At 44.0% G+C, this 12250-nt stretch overlaps 1 protein-coding gene across 2 annotated transcripts in view; it reads left to right on the top strand.

Annotated features, from left to right (window-relative positions):
* Positions 1-11910, top strand: part of LOC145407902 (prohormone-4-like) — a 269470-nt gene extending 257560 nt beyond the window's left edge. For both annotated transcript variants that reach the window (XM_080278762.1, XM_080278763.1), the window contains 3 exons: positions 7685-7822; positions 9443-9595; positions 11162-11910. In XM_080278762.1, the coding sequence (XP_080134888.1) occupies positions 7685-7822; positions 9443-9595; positions 11162-11355 (485 nt within the window). In that variant the 3' untranslated portion in view covers positions 11356-11910. The remainder of the gene's footprint in view (positions 1-7684; positions 7823-9442; positions 9596-11161) is intronic.
* Positions 11911-12250: the final 340 nt, after the last annotated feature.

Consider the following 12250-nt stretch of genomic DNA (forward strand, 5'->3'; position numbering starts at 1 on the left):
AGTTATGTGTCTTATAGTGAACTGGTGTCTTTTGATGGGTAGAATGTTGTGTTTTTGAAAATAATTAAAGTGTAAAAAAAAAAAATAATAAATAAATTCCAGAGATTTCAATGCGACCTGCGCAAGGAATCTGAACGGCTCAGGTTATGTGTCCTCAAGGGGTTCTCCTTACACCCACCTTTAAAGATGGGGGGGAGGATGAGGGCCGTTTTGCGCCTGGTTAGGTGTGAAGGGAGGTGGGGGATATGTGCTTGGTCAGATGGAGGGTTGCAACAGCGTAGCGTTGCCTATGTTTAGACGAATTTTTCAATAGGTAGGGTATATAGTAATTAATTTTTTTTAGGGCTTTCAAACGTTGTTAAGGGACCCTGAACGCTTGTGATTTTCAGTGTTTAGAAGATTTTCAAGGTTTGATGTTGATTTAAGATATGTACCGGTAGAGAGGGGATTTTAACGTTTTTAGTAGTATTGTAAGGTCTGCAAAATATTCACTTAACATTAGCCAGCTTAGATCTTATAAATGCAAACCAGAGTAAAGTCTTTGGAATAAATATGTGATTTGGTAAAAGCTTCGGCTCAGAGAAGATTGCCCAGTGCTTCCACGTTAAAGACGGATCCTGTCATAATTCCTTCATTTGCATACTCACCTTCTTGTTGCAACATAATTCATATCTTATCCTTGCTACCACCAGACTTTATTATTCTGCCTAGTAGAAAATTGTCGATATGAGACATTGAAAAACGACCTCAGTTAACTTCATTACCAGATGTCTCCCCTCTGAGATGAATAAAATTGTCTGGTAAAACGATGTTATAATAAGAAAAGGCGTCGTCATATTGAAGGAGTTTAGCCTATGTTGTCCGTAATGCACACGAATTTCCATTGCTGTTGTTGTGGCCTTAGGTTTATCCGAAGTATGAATCTAGTAGACTCCAGGTTCCTTATTTTTGCATCGTTATCATTCCCTGCTCACAAATTGATATCCATGTTTAATGTTCCTTCTCCCTAATTCCACTTCCTCTTCGTCTGTCCTTTCCATCGACCTTTCCTTCCTATCGACTTTGGAGCATTCTTTGTCGGTGTGTTTTGTATGTGTTTGTGATTGTCGCCGATACTTGTTTCTCCTTTATTTACTTCTTCATTGTCTGAACATTGAATTCTTCCCCCTTTCCTTCCTTGTTTTCTTTAACTTTGAGCATTAACTATACGATCCATTCCCTGAGGCCCAGACCAGATGTCCTTACAACTTAAAGAAGTTCATTACTTGTCAGCGTCGAGAGTGTTATAGCGGGTCGTGCAGTCATAAAGGCGATGCAAGGGAAACGACGGCTGTTGGTATGGAATTGACAACAAACCTTTAAATCAGGGGTAGTCACGGCTGATTGTGGCTATATTTAAGCTGAGGTACGCTGCATCGATAATGACTCCTAATAAAAGGCTGTGGAGAGGCGCATTATCGAGTCAGAGGGAGGTGAACAAAGCGAAGCGTGGAGTAACAAACCTAATCAGGTCCTCCATTACGCCCCAGACAAAATAGCATCGATTACCCCGTGAATTACAATAACTAGCATTCGAAACAGGACAAAGGGGCGTTCAATTCCAGCCTGAACACTGGAATTATAAGAACATTGATTAAATTACACGTGAATAGTGTTGTTTTAGTAAATAGAGGGCGCATGGAAAAAGGACTATAAAGTCTGTAACAAATTTGAATGGATGGAAACAAATGTGCATCGTGATATCGGGAATGGGCTAGAAAATGAATACCAAAATAATGGGATTTAAATTTTATGAAGCTTTAGAGTATGGTAGAGAGAGAGGGGGGGAGGGGAGGCTTTCAGCGGTGCCATTGGATGTAAGGCAGGCTCTATTTCTCTCTCACCTCCGACCTTCCTACTTCCCTCCCTCCCTTCTTCTCTTTCTCTTTTCTTTCTTTCTTTCTTTTTTTCTTCCCTCCTTCCTTCCTTCCTTCCGTCCTTCCCGTTTTCCACTTTCCTTCGCACTATGTCTCCCTTTCTCCATCTCTTCTCTCCTTCCCTTCCAGTCTCCTCTCCCCATCTCTCTCTCTCTCTCTCGCTCGCGCGCGCGCCATCGCTTCCTCCTTCACCCACTCACTCATACCCTTCTTCCCTCCCTCCCTTTCCAACTCCCCTTCTCTCTCTCACACTCACTCACAGAGCCAAAAGGTCACGTCCGTAATGAATTAGAGAGAGGAGAATGAGAGAGTGGAAAAGTGAGGGGGTGGAAAAGTGAGAGAGGAAAAGATAACGAAAGGAGAAAGGCCTGCGTAGGAAGGAAGAGAAGGAGGAGGAGGAGGAAAAGAAAAGATAGACATGAGTATAAGATGTGGATGTAGATAGAAAGGTAGATGGTCAGACAGATAGGTAAATAGATAGACAAATAGATTAAAAGACAAATTAATACATTTGTAGATGTATAGATAGATGCATTCATAGACAGATGGACAGATGAAAAGAGAGACACATGCACAATAAACTTATATATATATATATATATATATATATATATATATATATATATATATATATATATATATATATATATATATATATATATATATATATATATATATCAGAGACAGACAGACAGACAGACAGACAGACAAAGCGGATTAAGTTCTATAGGGATTAAGTGAATGAGTAAGTGGACGAAGCTGAGTGATGAAGCTTAATGGATGGAGCTAAATGGACAAAACTAAGTGGATGAAGCCAAGCGAGTGAAACTCTGTAGATGAAGCTAATTGGATAAAGCGAAGTGGATGAAGCTAAATAGATAAAGCTAAGTGGATAAATCTAAGTTATTTAAGCTAAATGGATGATGCCAAACCCTTCCCTGCGAAACGCCTTCCCAGTTCTTTGAAAAACATTCGTCTGGCGTAAGGGAATTACAGGTAGGCAACAGAATTCTCGCTTTAAAAAGGGTTAAGTGGAGGGAGCAAGTGGGTAGGTGGATTAAGTGGGTGAAGGAAAGTGGATGGGGTTAGTTAGGGTGTGGAATTGGAGTAATGTAATGTGACAGAGAGACCAAATGGCTCCACCCACCCCCACCTCCACCTCCACCACCCCAATGCCGCCCCATGAGAGAGAGAGAGAGAGAGAGATGGGGGAATTTTATCAATATTACAGTTCTTGCAAATATTTAATTGTTGACTTCTGGGTTAGGCCATCTCCTCTCCTTCCCTTCCCTCCTCACCTCTCACCTCCCCATTTCTCTCCGTCTAACTCCCCTCACCATCTCTCCCCCATCTCTCCCCATCTACCTCCCCTCACCATCTCTCCCCCATCTCTTCCCATCTACCTCCTCTCCGAATCTCCCCCATCTACCTCCTCTCCCCATCTCGCCCCCACCTCTCCCCATCTACCTCCTCTCACCATCTCTCCCCATCCACCTCCACTCCCCATCTCTCCCCATCTACCTTCTCTCACCATCGCTCCTCACCCTAGTTCTTTCCTAACATTCTTACATCACTTCCTATCCCCACATCTTTCTACTCCCCTTCCTTATCTCCACTCTCTCTCTCTCTCTCTCTCTCTCTCTCTCTCTCTCTCTCTCTCTCTCTCTCTCTCTCTCTCTCTCTCTCTCTCTCTCTCTCTCTCTCTCTCTCGTTACTTTCACTCTCCTCCCCAATTCTTTCCCTCTCCCCACTTCTCTCTATTCCCCTGTTTCCTCCCCATCTTACCTCACACGTACTCCTTACCCACTTCTCTCCTCCCTACTTCTGTCATCTCCCCTCGCCTTCTCTTCTGCCTCCCTACCTCTTTTTCCCTTTCCTCCCCACCACGCCTCTAGCATCACCTCTCTCCCCTCTTTATCTCTCCCCAATCCTCTCCTCCCCATTTATCATCGTCACTTTATTCCTTTTCATTTCTCCCTTTGACCTCCTCAGTTTTCTATCCTCACCTCTCCTCGCCTCTCTCCTTCCCTCTTCACTCTCCTCCCCTCTTCTCCTCCATTTTCTTCTCCCCCTTCCTGTTCTCCTTTCTTTTCTCCCTACCTCTCCTCTTCTCCCTTCACCCCTCCCCACTCCTCCCCTTTCACTCCTCCACAGCTATCCATGGCACTTCTCCCCATCTCCCTCTTTAATTCCTACCTCCTCTCTTCCCTCCTCTGTCCTTACCTTTCTCTTTCCCAGTTTTTTCTCCTCACATCTCGCCTTCTATTATCTACTGTTTCCCTTCTCCCCTTCAATCTCTCCCCCACTTCCCCTTCATTTGTCCTTGGCACCTCTCCCCTCTCCATCCATCCTTGACACTTCTCTCCATCTGTCCTTGGCACTTCTCTCTCCATCCATCCTTGGCACTTCTCTCTCCATCCATCCTTGGCACTTCTCTCCATCCATCCTTGGCAATTCTTTCTCCATCCATCCTTGGTACTTCTCTCCATCCATCCTTGGCACTTCTTTCTCCATCCATCCTTGGCACTTCTTTCTCCATCCATCCTTGGCACTTGTCTCCATCTGTCCTTGGCATTTCTCTCTCCATCCATCCTTGGCACTTCTCTCTCCGTCTATCCTTGGCACTTCTTCCCTCTCCATCTCTCTCCTTATCTCTCGCTTCCTCAATTTTCCCCTCTCATCTCTCCCTCTCCTGCTCTCACCTCATCTTCCGCTTCCTGAATTTTCTCATCTCATCTCTTTATCTCTCTCCATCTCCCTCCTCCTGAGTTTTACCTACCCCTCCGCCCATCTTAGTGTTTTGGGGTGATGGCAGTAATCGCTGGAGAGGATGATTAGTTTAGCCTCCTCTGTGTGGTGGCAAGGCAGGCAGGCAGAATGGATGGAGCGATGGATGGATGGAAGGCAGAAGAGGAGGGAGCCGGGCGAGGAGTTAGAGAGAGAAAGGAAGGGAGCGAGAAAGGGAAGAAGGCAAGAAGGCAGACAGACAGGCAAGCAGAAAGTTAATAAGGGAGGCAGGGAGTGAGAGAAGGAGGAAGACGGGTGGAGAAGGAGTTAGAGAGGGAGGGGAGAGCGAGAATGGGAGGGAGTTCAGGAAGCAGGCAGGCAGGATGTAAGGGAGGGAAAGGCAGGAAAGCAGGTAGGCAGGGAGATACAAGAATACAAGAAGACAGAGATACACGCAGGGAGAGAGGGAGGGAGACAATAGGCAGGCATATAGGGAGGATGGTAATGAGGTAGGGAGTGAGGCAGACAAGCAAGCAGACTTGGAAACATAAAGGAGCTAACAGGCAGGCAGAATGGCAGGCAGACAGGCAGGCGGGGAGAAAGACAAGAAGTGAAACAGGGAGAGAAGTGGGAAGGCAGTCAGAGAGAGAGAGGCAGCGGAGGTTAAATGAGAAGTAAAACTGTGAAAAGAGAGAGATAATTAGACAGGGAGGGGGAGGGTGGAAGGAGGGGAAGGAAGATGGGAGGTGGGAGCTGGGAGGAGAGAGAAGAATGATAGCAAGAGAATAGAGAAGGCAAGATGGAAGAATGGGGAGGAAATTGAGTGGAGAATAAGGAAATAAATGAAAGGGGAAAGAGGGGAGATGATGAGAGGTGCAGAGGGAATGGGGAAATGGGTGGAAATTAGAAGAGTGGGAAGTACGAAAGAATGAGGTAAGTGTGGAGAAGATGAGAGAGTGATGGAGAGTTTTATATTTATGTATCGTTTCTCTGGGCATAGAATATAACAATAAAGAAGGGAAGAAATGAGAGGAGATGGAGGCGTGAAGGAAAGAGGGAAGAGACGAAGTGAAGACGAGAGTAGAAAAGGAATGCAAAATAGTTCAAAGGAAAGTAAAAAGTAACATATCTCTTGGATCCATAAACAGTTGGCCGTTTTGTTATAGGTCAATAATGGTGTCTGTATTTCTAACACAAGAGTAAATAACGAGGGCACTTACATACCGAGGCTTTTGTAGTTCGGAAAAGGATAAGAGTCTCTTATAGTATAGAAAGTCTCTTGGATATTATATATATATATATATATATATATATATATATATATATATATATATATCGAGGTTAGGACAAACACAGGTGAGAGGCTGAAGTTTATTATCCAACGTTTCGACCAGAGGCTTTATGAAAGACAATGCTACATTCGGACTTACGTGAGCAACTTAAGTACCAGTGGGATCACCCCCTCTTACTGGCTGTCCCCTCCCCTCACGACCTGACCTGACTTCCCCGCCCCTCCTGATTGCTAATTCCGCACTAGGTCTCGCCCAGCACAGAAAGCCGTCACGATGGTTACTTGTACCCTTGTTTGCAGAAATGTGAGTTGCTTCCATTGCCCTCCTTACACATTTATTTAAACCCTTGTGTATTATTTGTGCCTCCCCCTAATTGGGCAAGTGATTATTCTCATCAGTGTGAACAATTAAAGATCTTGATGTTCTGTGATGTTCATCGTGACGGCTTTCTGCGCTGGGCGAGGCCTAGTGCGGAATTAGCAATCAGGAGGGGCGGGGGAAGTCAGGTCAGGTCGTGAGAGAAGGGGACAGCCAGTAAGAGGGGGTGATCCCACTGGTACTTAAGCTGCTCACGTAAGTCCGAATGTAGCATTGTCTTTGATAAAGGCCTCTGGTCGAAACGTTGGAGAATAAACTCCAGCCTCGCACCTGTACTTTTCCTAACCTCCCTATAGAATCCACTTCTCAGTATGGAACATTCATATATATATATATCTCCCATTGGATCCCAGGGATGCTGGGCGAGGCATTGCGCTGGGAGGGTAGGCCTACTAAGTGTACCGCCCTCCGCCTATCGGCTTATAGTCGCGAAGCTCATAGGTCCCTACCTGGGGGTTCCCTACTTTGTAAAGACTTGAGAAATCTCAGTTCTGTCCAGTACTCAGGACACTGGGCTCCAATGGGATATATATATATATATATATATATATATATATATATATATATATATATATATATATATATATATATATATATATATATATATATATATATATATATTTTTAATCATTGCCTGAATAAGATCTGGTGGCTTTATTGATCTATATATCTCTCTGTTGTCAGATGCCTTAATCCAACACATCACCTGCACGTCGCCCTGTCGTCTGAAATTTGGCTGCCCTGCGTCCAACTCACACCTCACTCTTTCGTATACCTATCCACTTCATCCCTTCATCTCCTCCTTGGTCTTCCCATCCTGTCCCCCTCCACCTCACTCACATACACTCCTCTGGTCAGTCTCTCGTTCTCCAGCCTCCATTGAGGCTAAAACAGATAAAGACATCCTCTGGATTGAGTTAGCCGAGTTGGCTGAATAAACTCACGTGTCATTATCTAGGGTATAATACTGATGTTTGGGGGATGAAAGGGTTAATGGTACGATTGGTGTCTGTTGTTCCATTGCATATTTATTATTGGTTGATTTTCTAAGCATGGTTAATTATAATTTGTCAATCGTATCATTAGGTTACATTTAGATCTCACCTCTTCCCTGCAGTTTGTTATTTCAGTTCTTCAACCTTTTGTCGTATTTTATTATGTGATCTAACTTTCTGCTGTCGTATGCAACAGTATTTCTTCAGTCTTATATAATCAGACAGTTTGCCTTATCTCCCTTTTTCCTCAGTAAGTCTCTCCTCCCCCTGCTCTTCTACAGTTTCTAGTCGTTTAATATAATTCTTCACTTATATTTAATGGCTTACCTTCTACCCTCACTCTCCCCCAGCTGACTCTTGTCCTGTCCCTCACCAGGTAACGAGCGTGACTGCATGCCTTACGAGCCGTTCCGGTGTCCTGGCGGTGAGGTGTGCATCTCCATCCAGTACCTGTGTGACGGAGCACCAGACTGCCCCGACGGATACGACGAGAACCCACGCCTCTGTACCGCAGGTGAGAAGTGAGAAATATTAGACTCCACCCCTCTGTACTTAATGTGAGGGAAAGTGTTAGAACCCACGCCTCAGAGCAATAGGTGAGAAGGAAACAATGTTAGAACCCAAGCCTTTGAACTGCAGGTAAGAAGGAAACAGTGTTAGAACCCACGCCTCTGTACCGCAGGTGAGAAATGAATAGTGTTAGAACCCACGCCTCTATAATGCAGGTGAGAAGGAAATAGTGTTAGAACCGACGCCACTGAACTGTAGGTGTTTGGCAAGAAGCTGGTTATAGGGATTTGGAGGAGTTTTGGGAAGTTGAAGGGAGAGGTTGCTAAAGGCTATTGAGGTTGTTAGTAAGGTTGAGGGTGGGTTGAAGAGGAACTGCAGAGGGCTGTAGGGGTTGTTGGTAAGGCTGAAGGAGGGTTGAGAAGGATGTAGAGGGCTAAAGGGGTTGTTGACAGAGTTAGACGAGTTGAAGGGGAATTGTACAAGGCTCAAAGAGGCTGGGTGCAGCGTTAAAAGGACTAGAATTACATGTTTGCAAAGCTGGGAACCCTGCCTTTGTACTGCTGGTTTTAAGGACTAATGAAAGGACCAGAGGGAGGCTTACGTGAAAGTGAATGGGGTTATAGAAGGTAGGAGGGGGATTGCAGAGCAGTTGTAGGCTGCCGGATGGGACTGGAGTGGGGCAGGAGGGGATACAAAAGGCTGTAAGATGGCACCTGTCATTCAGCCACTGATGTTCTGATGTATCCGACGAGAACCCATTTCCTTATGATGCAGGTGGGTAAAAAGGTGGGATAGAAAACAACAGACTGTAAGTGAAGAATAAATGGAGAAGAAATGGAAAAGTGGTTAATTGTAAAGCCAGAGATGGTACTGACAAAGCTTAAAACCCCGCCTCTGTACTGCAAGTGAGTAGCAAGGGCGTGATGGGGATTAGGAATGGATACTGAAAGAACTGAAGGAGTTGAAGAGGAACCATAGAGGGCAGGAGGGATAATAAGGGTTATTATCAGGGCTAGAGAAGGGACCGCAGGGATAGGAGAGAGAATGGAAGGTTTAGAAGTGTTGATGAGGACATATTAAAAGGCCGGAAGGGTTAAGGGGACTGGAAAAGATTTTTATAATGCTGTAAGGGAATGGAGAGGGTTGAAGGGAAACCTGAGAGGCTGCTGAGGAGTTTTAAGGGGCTGGAGAGGATTATTAGCAGGGCAGAAATGGTTTTTGTTAAACCTTAAATAAATACTCGTAGGTATGGGAGTTGCAGCTGAAGGAAATCCACACCATTTAAAAAATTAACTAAAAACGGACACCACTTGATTTACAGGATGCTTGTGAAAATGTTATAAATAACAATACATATAAATGTGTGTGTGTATATATATATATATATATATATATATATATATATATATATATATATATATATATATATATATATATATATTCACTCATCTTAAATGTCCAGACCAACTGCCCAGCCCCGGGCTCCTACGCTCCTCTTGGGGCAATGTAGGATTGGATGATGGATGGATATATATATATCACTTTATTTGTTGATCCCTATGGGTGTGGCAAAAATAACAGCCTGCCCGATAAATAACCTTTAACCGGTATTTACTCGTTGCAGCCAAGCGCCCACCAGTGGAAGAGACCGCCTCCTTCCTGCAGTCCCTCCTCGCCTCCCACGGCCCCAACTACCTGGAGAAGCTGTTTGGCACCAAGGCCCGCAACGCACTCAAGCCACTAGGAGGCGTCGAGAAGGTGGCAGTCGCTCTCTCAGGTGGGTGGAAGAACAGATGGAGGTGGAGGTGGAGAGGGAGAGCTGGAGAGAGGGGTAGACGACATCTGGAGTTGATGTGAGAAACTGGGTTCTATTTAAAGCGAAAGTTAAAAGTCTGTCAAAGTCAGGGGCGATGTCTTAATTAGGGTTAAAATTAGAGTTAGAGGTGGAGTGGCAGGGAGAGACGCAGGAAAACGTGGAGCTGTAGAGTTGAATTTGAATTAGGTTTAAATTCGAAATTAAAGTCAAAGTTAAGGTCTGGGTTAGCACTAGAGTTAGAATCGGAGGGTCGAGGTGGAGCTGATGAATATTACAGGCTGAGTCAGAGCTTGAGTCGATATCAGAATCAAAATCAGTTTGATCCAGTCAGTCAGCCAGCCACTCCTCGGCGTCAAGGTCAATATCAGTTAGCTCAGTCAGTTAAAGTTCGTCAGTCAAAGGGAACTAGAGTTAATCCTTCCTCTTGATAAACACAAGAAGTACAGTGAATACCAAGGAGAGTATGTGACAGAGCATACCAGATTTACGTATGTTTTATAAGCTCCTTGTGTGATGGCGTTTCTTTTTCTGTCTTCCTTCCTCTTATCCGTCTCATCTGTGTCTCTTTACCTCGTCTCCATCTGTCTTCTGTACATCTCTTTCTTTACTGCCACGCTGTGTGTCTGTTCCCTGCTTGCCTACTTTTCTTCCCTACTTCCTTTTTACTTTCCTTTCTGCCTCTTAAAGCCTCTTCCATTCATCTTCTGCATCTTCCCTATTCTCTCTCTCTCTCTCTCTCTCTCTCTCTCTCTCACACACACACACACACACACACACACACACACACACACACACACACACACACACACACACACACACACACACACACACACACACACACACACACACACACCTCTCCTTCCCTCCGTCCCCGCCTCCTTTCTTATAATCATATCATTGACGTCATTCTTTTTTATCCTTAACTATGATTGCCCCTAACCCCTTTGGCATGAGAACACCCCAGTATTTCCTTCTGATCATTGCCACAACCAATTACATAGCTAAAATAAAAGTCACCGGCCTGAAGGACTTACAGATACTGACTTCATCTTAAGGACATTTTATTTTATTCAGGTACAAATTATTTTACTCAGGTTAAAAGAGAATTCCTTTGACTATGAAACTTATTCTGCTTTAATAATTCGGTGGTGGAGAGGGACGCCTTCATGTGGTGGCACCGATATAACTGGGTGACTCCACTGTCCAGTTATGCGGACGTCCCTCAACTCCCTCCCTATTGCTCAAAAGTGGAGTGATGGATTAGAGGAAGAGGACAACTTCAGCCTGCAGTCCACCGGGTTCACGTGCAGATGAGCCTAGGATTGCAAATACTACTACTACTACAACAACAACAACTACTACTACTACTACTACTACTACTATTACTACTACTACTACTACTACCACTACTACTACTACTACTACTACTACTACTACTACTACTACTACTACTACTACTACTACTACTACTACTTTAACAGTCCCTGAAAGAACACATTCCCTAACGCCACACCCTCTTCCCCACAGAGTCCCAGACCATCGACGACTTTGGAGAATCGCTCAACCTGCTGCGATCCGACGTGGAGCACCTGCGTTCCGTCTTCATGGCGGTGGAGAACGGTGACATCGGGATGCTGAAGTCCCTGGGCATCAAGGACTCTGAGCTGGGCGACGTCAAATTTTTCCTGGAGAAGCTGGTCAACACTGGGTTCCTGGACTGAGCTGTAGGCGGTGATGTGAGGGAGGCAGGGAGTGGCTGGAGGGAGGCTGGAAGAGGAGAAAGGGAAAAAGGGATGGAGTAGAAAAAGATGTGGACATGAGGAGGAAAGGAAAAAGGGATGGAACAGGAAAATATGTGGACATGAGGAGGAATGACAAGGACTAGGGGGACAAGAGGAATGAGGAAGAAGTGAAGAGAAATCAGTGAAAGAGGAAGGGGAATAAGGAACAGGTGATCAAACAATGAGACATACAGAAAGGGAAAGAAAAGGAACATGGAAGAAGAGTGCACATGGAGAGGAAGCTGGTAAAGGAATAAGAATGGATGAAAAGGGGAAACAAGAGGAAGAAAAAGAACAGAAAGATGAAACTAGCAGAGGAGGAGTAGGAATGAAGATGAGGATTAAGAAAGGAAGAAGAAAGTAATTAAGAAACGATGAACAAGAGTATGAAAACAAGAAATTAAGAGCAACTGAAGTATATTGTGAATCCAAGATCTCATTATATAAGAAAACTATAGAAAACAATAAATAACAATCATATGAAACAAAAGAGAAGCCTACGAACTTAAGGAAGAAAAGAAAATTAAGTACAAGTAAAAACAAAGACAATATGGTAGAAAAATATGAAGATTAAACTGGGTAAGGAAAAGATGAAAAAAGTACTTTGTAAGATTTAAAAATGTATCTAAAAATTGTACAAGCCTGAAAGTTAAGAACTGAAAAGGATAGCATAATGTCTGAAAATTAGCGAGGACTGTTTGAAGGTTGTTAGCCTGGTCTGAGTGGAGAGAGAGAGAGAGAGAGCATGTGTGTATGTGAGAAAGGGAAAAATATAAAGAAAAAAGATATTCGGAAAAAAAAGAGAGACAATAAAACAACCACTTAAATAATTTTA

This window comes from Coenobita brevimanus, chromosome 74 (assembly GCF_032717465.1).
Source record: "Coenobita brevimanus isolate Jiangsu-jjx chromosome 74, ASM3271746v2, whole genome shotgun sequence".
Classification (NCBI taxonomy): domain Eukaryota; kingdom Metazoa; phylum Arthropoda; class Malacostraca; order Decapoda; family Coenobitidae; genus Coenobita; species Coenobita brevimanus.